At 33.7% G+C, this 23260-nt stretch overlaps 1 protein-coding gene across 1 annotated transcript in view; it reads right to left on the bottom strand.

Moving 5' to 3' along the window:
* LOC143920502 (E3 ubiquitin-protein ligase AMFR-like) overlaps window positions 1–18222 on the bottom strand; it is a 65579-nt gene extending 47357 nt beyond the window's left edge. The window contains exon 1 of the mRNA XM_077443383.1: window positions 17855–18222. Within this exon, the coding sequence (XP_077299509.1) occupies window positions 17855–18124 (270 nt within the window). The 5' untranslated portion in view covers window positions 18125–18222. The remainder of the gene's footprint in view (window positions 1–17854) is intronic.
* Window positions 18223–23260: the final 5038 nt, after the last annotated feature.

Raw genomic sequence — 23260 nt, forward strand, 5'->3', positions numbered from 1 at the left:
GACACCGAAAAATCATTACGACTTATTTTTTGCCCTCTTTGTGTAAAAAGTGTGGAGAAAATGCAGAAACAAAAGTCTTCACAAGAAAATTCACTACACGAAAAAATACTGCAATACAGTAAAAGTGTTCGAACGTAGTAAAAAACTGCAAGAAACCCAGTTTGCAATACATATGTATGTACATACATATAAATAAAATAAAAAATTGTCAATGGCTGCCTTTGGATGTAAAATAACTTAATAATATCGCATAATCACGAAATTACGAATGGAAATTTTGTCATACTACAAAAATAAATATAATAAATAAAAAATATCATTGACATATGTATAAACATGTTGTCAATATTAGTGAGATGTAATTCAGCATTAGTGAGATGTTATTCAACATACAAAAATCAATAGCTCGCTTAAAATAAATATAAAACTCAAAGCTGAATCTTACTTTGAAAACGTACCAACACAAAAAAAAGAAACTGCATTTGAATTGAAGTCGGAAAATTGCAATTTAAATATGCGAAGATTTTCCACTCGACTGAAATACGATTCAAAGAGACGGGAAAATATTACCGATCTCAATCTGGAAACGGAAGGTCTCTAATGGTGGCCGGCTATTTATTTTCCAGAAAGCCTTTATTTTAAACGTTTAAAAGGGGTTAATAACGCAACGGTATATTTACCGATTTCCCCTCTCCCCCTCCCCCCACTCACTCACCCTAACTAAGTACATAAATTCGTAAAAACAATTACAGCGTACGTCGAAACGAACAAACAAACACAAGCCTAATCAAGGAAAATCCTACGAAATTCCCATAGCGTTCGTCAAAATGGATCGTCATTATTTGACAAATAATTCACAAAGGCGCTATTATTTACCAGAATCATTTTCACGCGAATGTCTAAACAACCTTCGTACAATTGAAGATTTTTTTTAATTAAAACGAAAATGTTAAAGAAGCTTATGACAACAGGAAAAAATGTTTGGCATAATGTTAAGTTGTTGACGTGAACTTCTATACATCTTGCCAACTCAAAAGCGTCACCACTGACTCAAAACAAATACACAAATAAATATCAATAATAAAAACACTTGGAATCTAAACAATTAGAATAATTCAATTTTTATTGCACGACGCATCAACACATTCAAAATAAGCGAATCAACTTGAAAAACGAATAAACCGATTCTCCAACGGATCTGCAAACTTACTTAACACAAATCTGCGAAAATACTCAAATTCTTACAAAAAAAGAGTATCATAAACCGAATCGCATCGGACATGCAATGTCAATGCGTAAATATCAAATAAAACGTGGTCGAATAATTACATCGCGTGTTTTACCATGTATCGTCACGTTTTGAAACATGTGTTCTCAAAATGAAGAACGACATCTTCTCGCCTAATCGGATTGTATCGACAAACATTCTGCGGAAAATGGTGTACGTACATACATATCATATCATTATACAGACATATATATATATATATATATATATATATATATATATATATATATATATATATATATATATATATATATATATATATATATATATAATATCGCTATTCTGTAAGTGTGTCTGTTTGTCTATCTGTGTATCTGAGATAACGCTCGCCGTACTGAAATAGTCGCTTCGAATCGGCATACATACATACATCACAGCTAAACCACTGCTAACAAAACGTATACGAATATAATACGATCATAATAACAAAAGAAAAAACTGTTTGCTACCAGATTATCACCATTGAAAATTTATTTAATTAATTTTTCTATTGGTGTTTTATATTTTTTACATGTAGGTAGTAGCTAGGTAGTTTTTATCTTTTTTTCATATTAAACAATTAAATATAAATACTAAATTTATTATATTTAAAAGATATTTGAAATTCGTGGTCGAATTGAGCGCGTGCGGATCGAACACATGACCGACGCACGACCGATTTCTTCTAATTTTTTATTATTTAATAACTTTATATGCCAACGCCCATGCGATGATATTTTATCGGGTACAACACTAGTGTTAATATACATATGTAGGTATAAAATCAACCAAGGTACATTAAATATATATGTACATACATACATAGAATTCGAGATACAAAGGTGCACTTCATGAACAATAGGCTGACTCGTACATGCATTTCATAGTCGAGAGACAGTTCAATGAAGTAAACGAGAATATGTATGTACAAAAGGGCAGAAACAAATTGAAGGGTACGTGGTACGTGTTTTAGAAAAATAGTAAAAATGTACAAATTCTATTGATAACTGGCTTACCTCGATAAAATAAATGAATTTTTGTTATTTATCAACAAGAATATTTGAAATATGATTTTTCTAAGTAGAATTTTATTTAATTTTCATATAAAGACAATTTAATATATTATCCCTATTAATTCAATTCAGATTCGTGTAAATACTAGTATGAGCTTTTAGTTCGCAAACTTACCGATTTAAAATTCAGCACACTTCCAATTAACCCTTTTAAACGAAAACAAAAAATAGTGTGGCCAGAACACTATCCCAATAAAAATCTTGCAATAGAAAATACTCGATATAAAAATAGTATTAACAGTGGGAAAAAATCCCAAGTGAAAATACGTACTTTTGACTTTTGATTTGAACTGGACGACAACTTAGAGAGATTTGAAAGCTGAAAAGTACTACAAATGAAAGATAAAATACCCGACTATAGATTCCAATATTCATTTTAAACAGGAAATTGACAGTTTTCGAGACATCGACCGAACAACACCAAGATATAGAAAAATCGCGCGATTTAAAAAACACATACATATATCTCCGAATCTCGAGCCAATCAACATTTTTTATTACCAGATTCGTGTTCACTGGGCATAGATCTATAAGAAAAGTCATATCTCGTCTCTGAACCAAAAAAAAGTGGTCATTTGTCGAACAGTGTTATTGTAACATTTGTCTGGAAAAAACCCAACAGCAAAATATTGTTTTGAATAAGACATTTATTTACACACCAAACTTATTATTTAATGTTAATAATATTTAATAACAGTATTTTATTACACAAATACATACATAATACCAACAACAAACGAACAATTGTTAGAATTTAATTTTATCGTAGGTACGCTAATATAAAATTATATTTTATGGCACAAAACGACATTATAAAATGTCATTTCAGAACGCATAAATGCAACCAAGCTATGCAGCAACTATCAATGCACGTGAATCGTATTTATATTATTTCAATATTGCAAATTGAATGCATGCACAATATGCATATATGTATATGTACGTACGTGTTCGATTTGCGCATAACCTAACGAATATACGCAAAATAAAAATATTCAGAACTGCATATGCACACAATGTGTAGGGTTGTAAATAATCAACAATGAAGCTTTCATTGCGTGAAAAATTATAAATGTAAATACACGTGTATGCGAAAATGATTATTAACACAGTAAGAGCGATGCGATAGTGAGGCTTTCGAATGATGTATTTCAACACGTAAAATGTCAAGAATATATACTTATTATCATTTCTATATACCATATGAAGTTCATCAATTCAGTGGAACGTATTGCAAACTAGATATGTATATTATGGCAAACGGATTATTGCGCAAATTGCGATCGCGCGCACGACAATCGTTGTCGTTGGCGCCACAAAAGTCGCGAATATGGAATACCTGGCACTCGTGTTCTCGTTAATACATTATTTCGCGATTGATGGAGTTTTTGGGTGCTAGATGTTCCATGGTCGAGATTTTAGTGACGTGCGCGATATCGCTTTTTGCGGAATAATCACCGAACCGTATATTTTATACATAGAATGCGGCTTAGCATCGATTCATGAAATCATTGAAAATGAATCTATATGGAATTTATGCACATACTCGTATGTTGAGTTATGATTAACATCCAAAAGAAATATAACAAACAACGTTAGGCAGGTGATTTTTTTTAAGCTAATCAGATGGAGAATTTTAGCCCTCGCGGTTCATAGAAAGAATTCAACGCTGATTACATAACACTGAGCAACAAAAATATCGTTTTTTACTTACCGGAGCGTAATTGATTAGATTAAGAAGTTGTCTTGGCTTCGAAACATGCGCATGTTTCGAAACATGTGGACCGATATGAGCGCCGAAGACTGTTCCGAACCGCTGAAGACCGATGCTGATATCTTCAAAAAATCGACGAGGTGGTCGCCAACGTCTGAATGCGGACATGGCATTGAGAAGAAGTTAAGTCGAGGAATATATATTTTTTTTTTTCGGTGATTTTACTTACTTTTATTATGTAAGTGCGAACCATCGTAAGTCGAGGACTACCTGTATATTAAGTTTTGTGACCATGTAAAAATTCGATGTCGATATTTTGAACTTAAAGTCGGTCACTTCAGTCGTAAACAGCAAAATTATATAATTCATCAAATCAAAGGATAGACCAAATTACGTTTGATTAGAGAGACCATTCAAAGATATGACATCAAACCAATCAGCGTTAATCATTCCATACGAAATCCTTGACATAGGTAATGTTATTTAACACGAACGCAACACTGATTGAAACATACACAGATCAAATTGAAAGCAATAGTTGTAAATTCAAGGCGAGCCGAAAATAAGTGCAGGTAATTTCCACCGATTAAAACCTTCTGTACTTACCTTTCGAGTTATAAGAATCGAATTTTCAATACCTCGAATCAAAATCGAGGTCAGCTGTAGGTGCGAACAGAATAAATTTGATAGATTAATCAATATCGAAAACGAACTAATCCGTGCCGCTCGTTTCGAGAGGCGTCCGTAAAGTAGGGGGTTAATCCGTCGACAAAAACGTATACATATAAATGTACGTAAACAGGTAAATTTATAACGAGCCCTATTATTAATTAGGGGTGGCTATTATATGTATATGTATATACCGATTCAAACCCTTTTCGTAAAATTATTTTACATGAAAAAAAAATTCGACTTTAATTAAATGTATTCAACATTTAAAAAATATAATATGTATATTCCAATATTAAACAAATATATTTATTGCACATTATTAGCGAAAAATTATTAGCACTGGAATTTATTTATTTGCACTTTAAAATTACTAAATTACACGGATATTTTTTACTGGCAACATTATTTTGTTTATTAGTGTCTTGGTAAGCGAATTTATATATGTATACATATATATATATATATATATATATATATATATATATATATATATATATATATATATATATATATATATATATATATATATATATATATATATATATATATATATAATTTATTTATATATTATAGAAGATAGAATATGAACCATCTTCTTGAATTAACCAATAATTATGATTCGGAAAGTGAAGAGGGATCAAGTGAAATATGTCACAACGTAATACAAAAATGAAACAATAGTCCTTGACAATTCAGTTTTAAACAAAATTACACCATCTTTCTTCAACAATATCTCGAACATTAAAAAATTCCAATTGAAAACTATTCAATCAAAAGTTCATGGTACTACATATTAAGTCAAAATTTTCTAAATGTAAGTGCATGGTATTTAACGTATCCGTATTGGAAATAAAGTCAAGGTATACCAAGTGAATAGTAACTAATTTTAAATGTAAATTGGCCAAATTAAAGTTCCGTGTACTCCGTGATTGAATATAAATATACAATCAAAAATAAAGTTCATTTATATAATTATAACCAGCAGCGTGGACTAGTGGTTAGCATTTTATGCTTTCGAGCAGAGTGGTCATGGTTTGATCCCCACTAGTAGCTGATAGCAGTTTGCCAATAATCCTAATTTTCATTTAAATGGTTCCTGTAAATTAGGATATCCTCTTCAATCTCTCTTGCAAATCTCAAGCTATTCAGCATATTTAAGTTTGTCAATTTTTATAATAAATGCTGCAAAAATTTCTCCATACACGTCACTGTGGATGAAATGTACACTCGTCGATTTGGAGCGCTTTGTAAAGGAAGGTATACATGTTCGATTGAAAAAAAATATATATATTCCCTGCATTTTAAAACTATTAAAAGTAAAACTCGTTGTTGAAAAACTTGTTGTGATATTAATGTCCGTCACATTATTTCGCTGGTATACTGCCAGAAAGCTTTAAGTCAAAAATCCTTATTTGGAGAAAGTAATTTTTTTCAGAAATCAATAAGTTTGAAGCTCTCTATTTTGTGATCAAAATCATTGTTCATTTTTTTGTCTTAACAAAATTCAATAACAAATACAAAACAACCAGCAGCATGGACTAGTGTTTAGCATATCTTGCTATGGTCAGTGTGGTTACGATTTCGAGCCACACTGGTTGCTGCTGGCCAGACCTGGGTTTGTCAATCGTTTTCTATCAGAGTTTTGCCAATTTTTCTGATTTTCATTGAAACGATTCCCGCAAAATTGGCTTTCCCTCCCAATTTCTCTCGCAAAATCTTGAGTCATTATGTTATATCTCAAGGTTCGTCGGGTTTCTCTCCATAGATGTCCTCTGTGGATCATTATTGTACAAAAATTCGTATTGCTGTGTAAATATTTGTTGTTTGCAATGCACTTTGCAATGTTTGACCATAGACGTCATGTATAATTTCGAATTATGTGATAATTATGTAGTATATAATTTGGTGTTCTCTGATCTGTATCATACACTCGTCGCATTGGAGCGTTCTGTAATGACGAGTGTACATAAATTGATTAAATAAAAAAAATCCGTTTTATGCCAGTATACCAACGGTATATAATAAAGTCCGTGAAAGACAACAACGACCGTATTTGTTGGCAGACAAATTGCTGGTCTCTAAGAAAACACTACTACATACATACTACAAAACCGCTAGGAACTTGTCTGCAGACGATACAGGTCACCGTAACATACTTTTCCAAATCTACATACATACATACGTTTCAAGCAAACGAGATTTTTTACTCGATAGCAGTCATTGCTCAGTGCAGAGATAATAAACATGCACAAAAGTACATTACATAAACAGCAAAATTTTACACAAAATTTCAAAAACATCACACGCAAAAATCCGTTACCGGGTGTGTCCACAAAACAAAGAACACGTAACAAATTTGACTTTACACGTTAACGAGACACGTCACGCCATCGTCGAGCGAAACGTAGAAGACGCAATTTGACGAAAGACAACAACAAAAACGCAATAATCGATAGAAAAAGTCTTCGATTCAACAAAAAACAAAGTGAAAATTTTCGTCTAGGGTTAGAGTCGAATTAACATTTTGCGCCCCGCCCGGTGATATATAGGGGTTGAAAGGACCGCGGTTTGTTTTTATCGTGCAAAAGATCGTGTGATACGAGCTGTCGTTTTTCTTTTTTTGACGAAAGTTCGCATAAATCACACGGCACGGTGCGTAATTCATCGAAACGTCAGAAAATGTCACGGTTTTCGACCTCGCCGCATCTCCGATCATTAATGTAAGTATGTAAATATTTCGAGTGAACGAAAAAACAAATAAAACAAGTAGTTGTTCCTCAATTTCAAATAGGTACTTTTGACGAACATGCGAAGGTTAATTTGTAATAAATAAACCGTCAAAAGTATGCAAGGTTGTTATAACAATGATACGCTTCCTAACACTCTGTTAATGACATAAATACATACATCGTAAGCAAAATTAGTATACAATATGTTATTGAACTTTAGAAAATGCATACAAATTAAATGAAAATTCGCTTTTAAGTGCATATATTGTTATTGAGATTTTCTTAATAACCTACAAAACAAAATTATCGGTTTTTGAACTCGCCCTATCATAATTATCATCATTTGCAGCCACTCGCCACCCACTGTTGGATGAACTCACTCCAACACGTCCCCATTCTTCACTATTATGGACAACTCACATCCAACACTTTTTACTAGCCTCTTCTATACTTCAGTTTTACTAAATTCATCCACCCATCTCCCGTGTTACCTTCTTTGCATCCTTTTACATTCTATTGGGTAGCATTGGAGCCCTTCTCTCGCCAATATATCGTCTGTTCTTCAGCTACGTGTCCCACCCATTGGCATTTAAATGTCTATACTCTCTTCATTATATGAACTAAACTTGTCATACTTCTCAAACAAGTATTCCATTTTCTATCTCTCCTCGTTATGCCAAGCATGCAAAAATTCAATACTTACTTGAGTAAATTGGACTTAATGCGTTCAATGCTCAAGTTTCGCATCCATACAGTCAAGACACTGACAAGACATATTGATCGAAAATCTGTTTCTTCAGACAAAGTTGCATTTTGGATTTTAAAACGTATTAATTAGTCAGTAGCATAGCTCGGTGGTTTCGTTAATGCTAACCACTGAAAGTTTTCGGGGTTCAAGCCCTAGGTTGACCTCGATTAAAATTTAAAAATATCAACAATTAAATTACAATAAACTCGAATCGTTGTCCATATAGATATTGTTCACTAGAATTAGCGAGGTTTAGAAAGAACAATCGGCCCTGCCTGACGTATTGGTAGTGAATTGTTACGGTATGGTCCACCACGTCGTTCGCTTGCACGGACTCGCTGTTTCAACTCTTCCCTTCGCGGAACTGGAGAATTTTCATGAATAGGCGTTCCATCGAAGATAATTTTTTTGTAAATTAGCTCGTCTCTTCAAGCATTTGTGGAATTTTCATTAAGAATATTCCGATTTGTGTCCATCGAACATTTTTTGAAATCAAACATGACCTATATTTTTGTTAAAATAACACATATTTACACATAACTTCTTGAGTGCAAATATGGCAAGGAACTCGGCTCACGAAACGATTCCCTCAGAACAAATCAGAGCGCACGAAGAAATAACGAGGCCTTGAAATATTGCATTCTCGATCGATTGCTCGACGAATCATTCAGAAGAATAAGTTTTGAAGACCAACAAGATGTTATTATGAAAGGTAGGCTAATTGGGATATTTATGTTAGCACAAAACTGAAAAATTATACTCATCACTTAAAGACAGGTGATTATAATTCAAAAATTAAAAATATTTATTTATTTAAAAATATTTATATATGTATTTATTTTTTTGTCCATACACAGTCCCCTGTTTTAAAAGTCACGGCACTCCACTGATGCATATGCATTTTTAAAAGAGCATGCGGTATATCGTCACAGCATGCAACTGTACCCTAGTCACGCACACCTAAGTAAAGCTGTGCGATAGAAACAGATAAATTTCTACCGTAAACCACTGATTAAATACATTTTGCAAATCCATTCCAAAACCACCACAAATTTTATACATCAACAAGCAGTACACTAATCACTAATGTTTGATATTGATATTATTCACTTGTGTACTATACAAAATCATGGATAAACACACCGGGATTAAAAGCGTGCCATCAACTTGCATAAATTTGTTCATGTGTGCCGTTTAATCCTATCGATAAAGAATAGGATAAGATTACGCGATGAAACATAGCGCCATACTACTATGTACATACATATACATATGAGATGAAATGAACATATGTACAAATCAATTCCGTTTACGAATGAATAAACCAACTGAACCTTTTAAAAATATATCTCGTTCTGTTTTAGGAATTTCAAAACAAATGACGTCACTTGATAAAAAACGGCATTTTATCGACACATACAAGTTTAACCGCATTATAAATTTCGAGCGAAATTATTGACCGGTTTACTTGAATAAGGTTTATCATTATATGGCGGTGAACCATCCCACTGCCCTTAATGCAAATAAAATTGTATCGAATTCTGGCAATCTGTTCAACAAGTGAATTATTTGAAAAGAGCAAGTATGTATATGTAAGTAGAACGTCGTATAAGAACAAAGCGTTTTTACAAATTGGCTTATGCACATACATATGTATATATATGGATATTTTCACGAAATAATATTTCTCGACATTGAATAGTTAAAAATCATTCGAGTTTAAATTTCGAAATGAATATGAATACATATATGCAACGTACAAATATGTACGGATGAAAGATATACATACATACACATTGTGCAGAGGAAAATGGCGTTAATTAGAAGAGCAATTTGTGCAGGTAAACACAATGTGTATGCAATTTAGGCAAATATTGGTCAATGCTAATTCTATGACGGTTTTGTTGGAAAAACAAATTAAGCAAATTTATTCGCAATGATTAAGAACAGGATGAGAAATATCACACATGTGCTACACACAATCGACGATTTTCAGTGAATATATTTAGAAATTATTATATAAATAGATTATTAGTATGAAATTAATTACAACGACGTTTTTTTTATAACTGAACATATGTATGTAGTTTTGCAAAAATAAACCTACTTTATGTTAGTTGGAACCTTTTTAACTATGTACATACAAATATATGTAGATATGTATGTCCGATTATATATGCTATTTTAGAATACAAATCATAGTAAGGGCGGTCAATGGAATTGGTAAGCAAGCTATGCCGATAGTCTATTGCACAAGTTCCCAACCTTTTTCGGTAGCGTGACTTATACTATGGTCAATATCTTTTTTGTTTGATAAATTTCGTTGGTAACCACACGGAAAACCCTTTGCGACCCCATTTTTTTTTATAAACACATATACATATTTACAGAAACTATAGGTACCTTGACAGGTTGCCCAAAGGCGACACCTATGGTCAGATTTTTTTGCATATGAAAAAAAATATTATTATGCAATAAAATAGAGCCACCTACGTACAAGCTGGTCAGTTAAACAATCAACAATCGACAAATTCACATTTTACAGAGAATGTAGGTAGCATATTTATAATAATCAACAATTGTGAGATGCTAGAAACTCGAATTTGCCGAATGGTGGCATATAATGCCGATTTATTGGATCCGTCACAACAATTAAGACAGATAATCGGCAACTCTAGCAGGAGACGATCAATCTGGGTGTTAATAACCACCCACATTTCATCAACAGCGTATATGGATCGAATAATTACTCGATTCCGGCCGGGACTTGAACCCACGACCTCTCTACTAGTATAAAATAGTTGGGTATACCTCACGGCACCGAAAGTCAAAAGATCAAAAAAGCAAATATCGGAAGGCAAAGATCGAAAATCGAAAGATTTTAAGTCGAAAGATCAAAAAAAAGGGTGCATGGTAAACGGTACTATGTATGTATAATATATATTAGTGGCATGCGGTGAAATTATCTCTTTTTGTCATACAGCCTTGTTTAATGTGCGCGCGCAGGATATGGGAAGAAAAGCCTGTTCCTTTTGTATCCTGCTCGCGCAAATTTAAAGTGAGAATGTACGACGGGGGGGAGAGAGAGTTTTACCGCACGCCACTGATATACTCGTATATACTAACCGTTTTTCATATTCCTGCATGGTAAACGAACATTTTCGATTTTTTAACATTCGGTGCGGTCACGGTCACCCAAAATAACTGTATCAGTAAACCACGCTCTGGCTACTTTGGGGTCGCGACCTATATGTTAGGAACCCGTGGTCTATATTGATATTGTATTTTTTTTATTTATCCTTGGTATAAATTGATCTTGTACAAACAACTGTGACATTTTCAAAAAAATTGCATAGTTCTAAAAACCGTTTTGGTAAAAAAAATTGTATTAAAAATAAAAAAAATTCTCATCAATGTCAAAGTCTTGAAAATTTGTATAACATTAATATATCAGATGGTTAACCGGTTTATATAAAAAAACTTGTTTAACACCTTTCACTTACAACGCAAATTAAAAAAATGAGTAGCTGCATTACACCAAATTATTTAAGAAATGAAAAGTTTTATTAAAAAAAAATTAAGAAACGGTACCGAACTGTATATTTTCAATGCAATGAATTGCAAAAACCTAAATGTTTCAATGTTTTGAAACTACTACATTACTACATATGTATGTATGTATATTCCTCAAAGAAGTGTTACACGAGTCATGAACGCACCGCAATCATCAATATCATCATCACATAAACACATTATCTCATCTATGTACATATATATGTACGTATGTAGATTGCATCGTCTGACCATATGGCCTATCAGGCACAGAAGATAACAATATTATGATTGATGAAATTTGAACTTATCAAAATCGGAAAAATCAAGTAAAGCGGAAGTATTATTATGAACACACCTGACCGTCGAAAGAATCAATAAACAATTCTAACTATGTAGTATGTATGCGAGGTGAAGAGTGTGGAAGAAGGATTTCACGCGAAGAATATTTTTATCGAATTATGCGGAAGTAATTCGATTTTGCGCAAAGCCGGGCGAACGGGTAATCGAATTATTAACGTAATTAAAGCGGACCGGTCTATATCGTGTCATCCTGGCGGAGAACTATAAATAAAATCGATTTAAACGTAAATAACATGTTATATATAGGAAGTGTGTAACGAAGTTATTATTCGATACGTCCGGGTTTGAGAAAATTCGATTTTGTATCGAGACTTCGATCGTCACTCTCTATGTACAATGTATGTATGTATGTACATAGACTCAAAAAGGATTATCGAGAGTTTCACGATAATATTTAGGTCGAGTGCACAGTGAAGCGAAGCAAGTTGAAGTTATCGATTGATCATTGATCGCCTACCGTCGATACGCGTCGCTTCACTTACATATATAAAGTGGGAGACAGTCAATGGACTGAACCCAATTTTATCTACGCCTCGATTAATTCATAATCAGTAAATAAAAGTCGAGCCAATATATTCATGAATTTGCATTATGGGAATTTGCATATTTATAGGAGCAAGAGAAAATTTGATTCTACATCGATAATATTTTATAATAAAAATGAGATACAAAATGGGGACAATTTAAATGCGCATTTTATAAAACAAGTGCGCATTTATCGCAAGCATTTAATAAAATGTGTGAATTAAAAAATATATTGCATCATTTATAAATATTAATTGTATATATATATATATGTATGTACAATTAAAAAATACTTTTTCCTATATTAAAATAAAAAAAAATGCAATAGAAAAAAGTCTTATATATTATAATATTTGTACACTTAAAATAATCTAAGACTAAAAATAAATAAACAAAAAATAATTAAAAAATACTTGATTACTTGAAAAATTACAAATCCATTGTTTTAGTTACCTTCATAATAGAAAAAATATAAAGCAACCTAAAATTAATGAAATGCGCATTAGCGCTGAGCATTAAAGATCTCAGCGCTAGGGGCTAAAACACATAGAGATAAACGGAACGGCACGCGGTCAAGAAAAGGCGTTTCCAGTTCATTTTTAATTCGTACGATCTTATTATTTCGACAAGGTTCTCCTACATTTATTCAAATATGGGATTTGCCATTATCAATCACTGTTAAGCTTGTATCAATACAGGGACAAAATTTCACCGAAAACACTCCAGGGGGTGATTTTGGGACGGTGTGCCTTGAATATGTGCTAGGCCGCATTTTTTTCACACTTAAAAGTATCTAAAAAAAAACCATGCGCTTTCTTTTCTTTGTGATTTCGTCCTAAGTTGGCCCACTCTGTATAATGGGTGTTTAATCTTAATAGCTCGCGATTTAAGAATTTGTGTATTAAACTGCAAAAAAGTTTGTTGTAGTTAAAACGTGAGAATTTTTTAATTCTATCTTTAACTGCCCACTTTTGAACTGTTAAATGATCGACTTTTTTTAATAATAAAATATTATTTTAACAAATAAAATATTGCTCAATGTAACATTTTTTTATTTAACAGAAATATATTTATTAGATCAATTTCTTTTATTCGAAATAGTGATTCGTTCAAAGGGGCGAAGTTAAATATTTTTAAATGCACCGTTAAATTATACCCATACAAAATCCAGTAGTCATAATCAATAAAATTTTATATGTCGCAGATATGGAAGAGAATGTATGAATAAATAAACAGAAATTTCATTATGATTTGACTTGGACAGAGGACAAGTTAAAAATCGATAAAAACAAAGAAAAAATTAAATTCGGAAAAAATAATATACATATATGTACGTCTATACATACATCCATACAACAAGGACAAGCATTCTAATAACGATCAACATTTGAATTCGGGATTCATTTTACGCATGCTAATTAAAAAAATAAATAACAAGGTTAAATTGATAGCACGATGTTGGTAATAACTTATTTTTATACCCGAGCGTAATTATTATTACTGTCGTAGGTAAAAAAAACTAAGTCATAAAAGCTTTTAATTTATTTTTACTTTTATTAGTGTACTATGTATGTATATTTGGGTCAATAACGCTAAATTACATGGTAGATATCTTTATATGTACATATGTGTGTATATAATTTGTATAATATTTTTTAAAACATATGTGTATACTCGCATAAAATGCAGCCTTTGCAAATTAACAACGTAGCGAGCAAACTGTTGCTCACTATACATATGTACATACATATGTAGCTAAATCGGTCTCCGTCATGAGCCCGAATGTGAAAACGGAAAGATCGAAAATCGGAAGATCTTAAGTCGAAAGATAAAAAAAGGGTGCATGGTAAACGGTACATACTCAATTTGCGCGAGCAGGATACAACAGGAACAAAGAGGAACAGGATTTTCCTTCCGTATTAATGTGCGCGCGCAGAATACGGGAGGAAAAGCCTGTTCCTCTTGTTCCTGTTGTATCCTGCTCGCGCAAATTAATTGAGGATGTACGACGGGGGGAGAGGTTTACCATGCACCCTTTTTTTTGTTGATCTTTCGACTTAAGATCTTTCGATTTTCGATCTTTGCCTTCCGATATTTGGTTTTTCGTGCATTTCACATTCGATCCCGTGGGGTAGACCCGTACATACATACATATATATAGAGCCGGAATGTTAAATTACTGAAAACGCAAATGTCGGAAGGCAAAGATCGAAAATCGAAAGATCTTAAGTCGAAAGATCAAAAAAAAGGGTGCATGGTAAACCGCGGCCGCGAGGTTAAACTGTTGAACGTCGCCAGGGGACGGCACAAAAAATAATTAAAAAAAACTTTATATATATTCGCAGATACATGCGAATAAATACATATCATCATCATCATCATTTACAGCCATTCGCCATCCACTGCTGGATGAAGGCCTCTCCAACACGCTTCCACTCGTCTCTGTTTTGCGCAACACACATCCATCTCATTCCGCACATTTTCCTAATTTAGTTCACCCATCTTCCTTGCGGTCTTCCTTTTACTCTTTTTCCTTCTCTTGGGTACCATTCAAGCACTTCTTTTGTCCACCTTTCGTCCATCCTCCTAGCTACGTGACCCGCCCATTGCCATTTCAATCTCTTCACTCTATCCACTATGTCCACTACCCTTGTCATATTTCTCACCCACGTGTTCCGCTTTCTGTCTTTCCTCGTTATGCCAAGCATACAGCGTTCCATACTTCTTTGAGTGCATCGGATTTTATTTAGCATCTTGGCGTTCAGTGTCCAAGTTTCACATCCACACGTCATCACTGGCAAAACGCATTGATCAAAGATCCTTTTCTTCAGGCAGAGTGGCATTTTTGATTTAAAAACAGCATTCATCCGTCCAAATGCACTCCATCGTAATTTCATACGTCTCTTTATCTCTTCATTTTTACTACCAGACATGTCAATTATTTGACCTAAATATAAATAATTATTTACTACTTCTACTGGTTTATCACCTAAGGGGATGCTATCAGGCATGCAATATCTATTGAATATTAGTTTAGTCTTATCTACGTTAATTTTTAATCCTACTTTTCTACTTTCCCTATCCAGCTGTGTTAGTCTGATAAGTAGGTCAGCTGAATCACGAGCTACTAAAACTATATCGTCTGCGAACCGAAGGTGACTCAAAAAGCGACCATTGATGCTTACTCCGGCTGTATCCCAATCCAAGTTCCTGAAAACTCCCTCAAGCACCGCATTGAATAACTTGGGCGAGATTGTATCTCCTTGTCTTACTCCTTTTCCTATGCTAAATCTATCTGTACCTGAAAAAATTTTAACCGAAGCTGTGGCATTCTTATATATTGCAGCTAACAGTCCCACATAGGGTTCCGGCACTCCCTGTGTTTGTAGAGCGTTAAGTACTGCATTATGACTAACTGTATCGAAGGCTTTCTCATAATCGACGAAACCTAGGCACAATGGCCGTTGATATTCGTTGGCGCGCTCGATTAGTTCGCCAACTACTTGGAGGTGGTCTATTGTGCTGAAATTTGCCCTAAACCCTGCCTGCTCTATAGGTTGGTTCTCGTCGAGGATATTTTTCAGCCTTTCTGTAATAACCTTCGTGAAGAGCTTGTAGACCGCTGAAAGTAAACTAATGGGTCGGTAGTTCTTGATATCGCTTTTGTCGCCTTTTTTGTGTATTAAAATGATAGTTGCGTTATTCCATCCTTCTGGTATAGCTTAACAAATGCCCTGCACTCCGTTAAAGATGTTAGTGTTTTAAGTAAAGTAGATATAGGTAGCGATCACAGATTAGTCCGTTCCAGGATGGCCATTAATATAAATTGCGAACGTAGGAAATTAATAAAAGGATGCAGTAACTCTCCAGATTTCGCTCAACTAAGGTCTAGGAAAAAGGAATTCGAACTCGAACTTGGAAATCGATACGGGAAATTAAACCCAGAAGCAGACATCGAGGATTTGAACACTGTAATTAGTTCGGTTCTAACCTCAACAGGTAAGAAATTAGTTGGACTCGGGAAACAGATTAAGCTAAGCAAAATTTCAGAGGAAACCAAAAATCTAATTAAGCATAAAAGGAAGTTAGATAGGGATAATAATAAGCAAGAATACAATCTAGTAAATAAGGAAATTAAGAAGAGAATAGTCAGGGATGTCAGGGATTTTAACAGCAAGCTAATAGAAAATACCATTAAGAATAACCGTAGCCTGAAAAAGTGCAAACAAGATCTTTTCTTAGGCAAAAACCAAATGATATACATATATATAGATATATATAGATCGATTGAAGAAAACGTAATACAAAAATATATCAGCGGACTGAAGCAGTTCGCGCAGTCGCGAATCATATATGCATCAGCGGCCAGTAAGCGTTGGCACCAGTGGCGTGCGCTGAAATTCTCTCTCTTTTTGTCGTAGAGCCTTACTTAATGTGCACAAGCAGGATACAAGAGGAACAGGCTGTTCCTCTGGTATTCCGTCCGAGAGAGAATTTCAGCGCACGCCCCTGGTTGGCACCAACATGATGCAAATATGAGTCAGCGGCCGCCATTTTGTTAAGTCGAAAGATCAAAAAAAAAAAGGGTGCATGGTAAACGGTACATACTCATTTAATTTGCGCGAGCAGGATACAACTGGAACAGACTTTTCCTCCCGTATTAATATGTGCGCGCGCAGAATACGGGAGGAAAAGCCCGTTCCTCAGAATACGGGAGGAAAAGCTGTTGTATCCTGCTCGCGAAAATTAAATGAGTATGTACCGTTTACCATGCACCCTTTTTTTTTTTTGATCTTTCGATTTTCGATCTTTGCCTTCCGATATTTTACGTTTTCCGGCATTTCACATTCCGGCTCGTCACGGAGACCGATAGAGCACACATCAATACCGAAATGGGACAGGCAAATCTATACATATGCGAAACTAATTACATTGCATATTGCGTTCAATACTAGAACACTCTCCAGTATTCAATTCGTCTTTCGAATCAGCACTGCGGTTGAAAAGTGAACCTGTCAAAATTTTGACATTTCCAAACCGAAATTCCGCGAAAAATTTACCTAAAAATAATAATAAAAAAAAAACACAGCAAGCTGACATTACGCAAACCATGACCTGCAGACAGGGTGGGTTGCGCAAAGCAGTGACGCCAGCCGCGGAAAGGGGTGGTGGGGTGGTGGGGTGGTGGGGTGGTGGGGTGGAGAAACTCACCCATACGCAGGCGGGCTCCTGCACCATGTAAGCGGCCACATCAGCCGCGTAGGTGGCAGCCGTGCGGGGGGCGGCAGGGGCGGCGGGCTGGGGGGCGGCGGTGGGGACGGTGGAGGGGGCGGCGGGGGCGGCGGGGGCGCTCCTCCAGTTGGGGTCGCGCGTTCCGCTGATGGCCTGGTAGAGGGAAACCCCGACGAGGGCGGCCGACGCGCACAGGTAGAGGCGGGCGCTCGGCATCGGCAGCCGCACCACCTCTCCCAGCCACGGCATCGCTGGATTCGCGCACGGCACGGCCTGGAGTCAGGAGTCAGGAGTCGACAATCTCACGGGACGCAACGACCGACCGACCCAAAGCGCGAGCCGCGACTGGCGCCGGGCGAACGTCCTCGTGGGCCGCCGGCTGACGTTAGCCCCCTCCATCGCCAAATGCATTGTAAATATTTAGAGACGCCTAGCGCTCGCTCTTCTCACTATTTCTGTTCAATCTGCGCCACTGCACTAGTGCGCGTTATGTTATGTACCACGCTTAGATGGCGGTTATTTACAATTATCCACGTACCTACTTTATTCTTTTGTTTTCAATTTTACGTCGAGTAAAGCGACACCTATCATAATGAATAATCGTACATAATTATAAATTGAATTATTTCGTTTACGTTTTATTATAAACTAATGGTTTTACCAGGCTTCGCTCGGTATTTTTTTTATATATAAAACGCTTAAACATGGCCAATCTAATAGTAAATATTTTATTAAATTTATTTGAATAGTTTTATAATTTATTTGAATATTCATTTATTTTTTATTAAATTTAACTCTTTTGAAATTATATATTAGATTACCGATACACATTACATTTGTATGTAATTAACATTTTTTTTGTGTGTAACTATAAACTTACATACATACAAAGTCTCTTTCGAAATTATATATTAGATAAATAACTAGTTACCTGTCTGCACATAATTGTGCACTCGGTAAAATATTGCAATTCGGATCAACGGAATTAATAATAAAAAATTAATTTTTTTTTTTGAAAAAAAGTTGTTTTTTTTGTTGTCCGGAAAACGCATGTGAACGAAGTGATTTGCCGCGTCTTTTTTCGCGATATACGATTCCATGGGGAGAAAGAAAGACGGAACATGTTAACGATATTCAAATTATATGAATTTTTAGATTAAATAACGGGTTTCCGGAAACCCATGGAAACCATTACGGTGACACCACTGCTTTTTCGGTTCGGTGATTATTGGTCACAAATCGCTCGCTCAAAAGTCACTAAAATCTCTATAACGAACATCTGGCAGCCGAAAAGTCCATCATACTAACGAGAACTCGAGTGTCAAATATTCTGTATTCGCGATTTTCATGGCAAAAATTGTCTTTTGGGGGATCGCAATGTGACTAATATTCCAAAATTACCGCCTTTTCAATTTCAATTTGAAATGAAAAAGGGTTAATTTGGAATGAAAAACCTATATACGATTTGTCATTTTAAAATTAGCCTTTAATTGAAATACATATTTATTTCAAAATATACTACATGTATGTATGTATATTTGTGTGTTTCGGAATAAATTTACGATATAAATATAAAAAATCGATCTAAAATATTATAATTATGATAAAATGCAGGAAAACGTCAATCAATCAAATGCATAAACGAAAAATCAGAAGTTTTTAAAAAATTTTTACGTCTCGCGTCTAAATTTCAAATCGATTATGTAGATAAATGAGATTTTTTGTTCTTGTTGCAGTTCAAATTTATTTGAAATAAAACATTTTAAATGTGTGAATTTTTAGGCCGAGATGTGGTTAAGAGAAAAGCAAGGTAAAAAGAGAATAGACTTTGTAAAAAAAAACAAGAAGCAAATTATACATAAGGTGAGCTGAAAAAATCATACTTGCATAATTTTGTCGTTCTTGTTAAATATACGCTTATTTTTTTCGTTCCGGTTTGGTAAAAAAGATATATATCGGTTCAGTTCCAGTTTTCGGTTTTCGGTTTTCGGTTCGAATCCAAATCCCTAAATTATTCCGATGAAATGAGGGAAAGAACAGTTCACAATGGAAGATAGCATATTTGCTTCATAATCTCAAATTCAATTCAATTCAATTCAAATTCAATTCAATTCAATTCAAATTCAATTCAATTCATAATTAATATTCCAATTTTCTTCGTCTATTTCGGTTTCTAACAAGTTGACAAATTTGATTTTCTTTGATTATCTGATGTCACAAAGTAGAATTATTTAATATCGATATTATATTTTTCTAAAAGTATCAAATATGTACATATTTTTAATATATTTTATAATTTCCAAAGTACAAATATTAATTTTACGAAACCGAAAACAATATCGGTTCAGTTTCGGTTTTCGTTCCGCCAAAAATAACGGTTTTCCGGTTTTCGGTTCGTGTCCCTGCTTGTATATACATAATACAAAAATTACATCACTATAAAAAGGCATCTGCATAGCACGTTTTTCAATTTTATTTTTCGAATAAGCTTCGTTTTCTAATGCGAAAAAATAACACTTAATAAACTGAATAAAGAAAAATTGTCAAAGCTTTGAATTTTCACCGCTAGATGTTCCTTGTGAAAATTCCGTCAAGATTTATCTGAAACGACCTGACATTGACCGAATAATACATATGTACATATATATATATGTATATGTTTTCTTTTTTTGTTTACGACGAGTACATAATTACTATCATATTATACTTCACCTTAAAAATCAGTAAATACATATGTACGTACGACGTAATCTTCCGCGCAATTAAAATAAATATAACTATAATATTTTCCGTTTTAAAGTGATTTTTTTTTCACTGTAACGAATGAAAATAAATACACACGAAGTGTACGTACAATATTTGCGAAATGATCCACGTCCGGATAAAAGCCATCGATAATGATCGTGTGCATCATTACGTCGTAAACTGCTTCACAAGTGAAATAATATTATAATCGACATTCTGCTGCCCATTTTAATATCATAAAAATTAACGTAATTATCCAATACTATACGTATTTTCTATAGATATAATCACCTTTGATGAGGATATGCAATAAAGCACGATACACTGACTTTCATGGAGTTTAAATTGACTTCGCTGTTTGACGAAAATATAGCAATGCATGTTCTTTCTATACTTTCTTTGTAAATTTTAGGTAAGCGATTTTCAACCTTATTCATCAGTATATAAATATTTCATTCGAATATCTATTGTTTATTTATTAATTTTAAATTGCAATATTACGATTTAAAAATTAAATTTTTGTCTATTGTTTTGAGCTTTTCAACGTATCCATTTTTATCTTATTGCCCTTTCTTTTTGAATAAAAGGTTGCGTGTTTACGAAAGTATCATATAGATTTACACATCAGAAAATTACAAACAATGAATTATCACATCATCGAGAGAATTTCAAAGAAGAAATAACAACCATAAAACTCCCGGAATTACAGCAGTCTAGTCCGCTCTCAAAACATGTTATATGTATGTTTCAAAGATAAATATTATATAGCCACTAAAATATATATAACACGTAGATAAGTACACGAAAATAAAAAAATAGAAGACAAATCGTTTACAGAAAAACGTCGTCTATCGACAAGAAATCCTTATCAGTTGATAAAAATCACCAGAAAATTGCGGATCTCAACCACAAGATAAACGACCTTCAATAAGATATACCTACCGAAAATACCGGGCCGAATTAAATTCGCTGTGTTTAAACGTTGAATTAAAAATACTAGTGGAATTAACAATATTTTCGTATTATTTAATTAATTTAAGGATTATCATAAAAAAATCCATTTACCAGGGCTTTGGAGTCGGAATCAAGCGACTCCGACTCGGATTTATATCTCATTTATAATTTTTTTATTAAATATTGAATTATTAACTAAGAGGAATGACTCACCAATATCTGATGAATGCAAATCTGGAGATGCAATGTTTCTATTTTTGTTTTTCTCATGTTTAGGTTAAATTGAGAACAGTTCGATATTTGAAAAATTCGCTACGCCAAATGCGTACATTTTATTAGTTTCATGTCATCATTGTCATCATTATCATTATTTACAGCAAGTGCTGGATGACGGAACTATGTAAAACACGCTTCCATTCGTTTCTGTTTTGGGGAACTCTCATCCATCTCATCCAGGGTTGCCAGATTTCCAAAATTACAGATTCACTTTTTCGAACGATGAAAAAAAAGAAGTTAAAAACTTAAGGAAGAAATTTAATAAAAAAACATTACTTCAATTAAATTATAATACATGTAAATAAGTACATATGCATACAGAAAAGAATATATAAAAAACATCCGCCTATTTTATTTAATATTTTTTCTGGCTCAGATATGGCTAGTATTTTTCATTCAATTTCTTCACAAATGAAGGATAAATACAATTTCTACATTTAAAATTACAATCAATTTCTTCACAAATCAAGCATAAATACATATTTCCATATTTCTTCATTAACATAATTTTCTAATGCACTCTAGGTTTGTCTAAATAATAATATATTTATCAGATAGTCACATAATAGTAAGCAGGAATCATAGTTATTAAAATGTATTGTTTAGTTACAGGAATTATATTTTGATTTAAATGCAACAATAACAGTTTTATCAGTAGTATCTTTCCGAGATTTTAGCTTGTTTGAAAATAAATATGTTCGCCATCTTTGCTCGATAAAATTTTTCATTACAATTATCAATGTCATGACAATTTTAATCAAAATTTTGTTTGATCATTGATTTATCTTCTACGGTTTTTAATAGTAATCTGCTGCACTCATATAATAATCTATATATATATATATAAAAATGAATATCTGTCTGTCTGTGTGTCTCGAATAGGCTCCTAAACCACTGAACCGATTACGATGGAACATTCCGGATTTGTTGTATGCATGTCCGGGAAGATTACTATAAAAAATAAACGGGGAAAAACCTCTTAATAATAATATTCGTAATTACGATTTTACTAACGCGAAAGTAAAGCTATCCCGCCTTCAACGCATCACGCCGCGAGTGTAACAATAATCGCGCCACGCCTACCTCGCACTCTCATTGTGACATTGCAACGCATGTCGGGTTCAGCTAGTGATTAATAAAATTGCTACCGTATTTATATATCTGGAAATGGTCTTAAAATGTTTTAATATTTTAAGACCATTACCAGATATATTCAGGCGCGGCTCGTGCATAGGAACTGCGGCGCTGCAGCACCCCCAGAAAATATACAAAAAAATCACATTTGTATACATTTACAACTTGTGAATATAATTTAAATAAGAATGATTAGATATTTGACATAATCATTATTAATGAGTATGTCATTAATACTGAGAAGTAGTAGATAATATTAAGTATTTAGGCATTTAT

This window comes from Arctopsyche grandis, chromosome 12 (genome assembly GCF_051622035.1).
Source record: "Arctopsyche grandis isolate Sample6627 chromosome 12, ASM5162203v2, whole genome shotgun sequence".
NCBI lineage: Eukaryota > Metazoa > Arthropoda > Insecta > Trichoptera > Hydropsychidae > Arctopsyche > Arctopsyche grandis.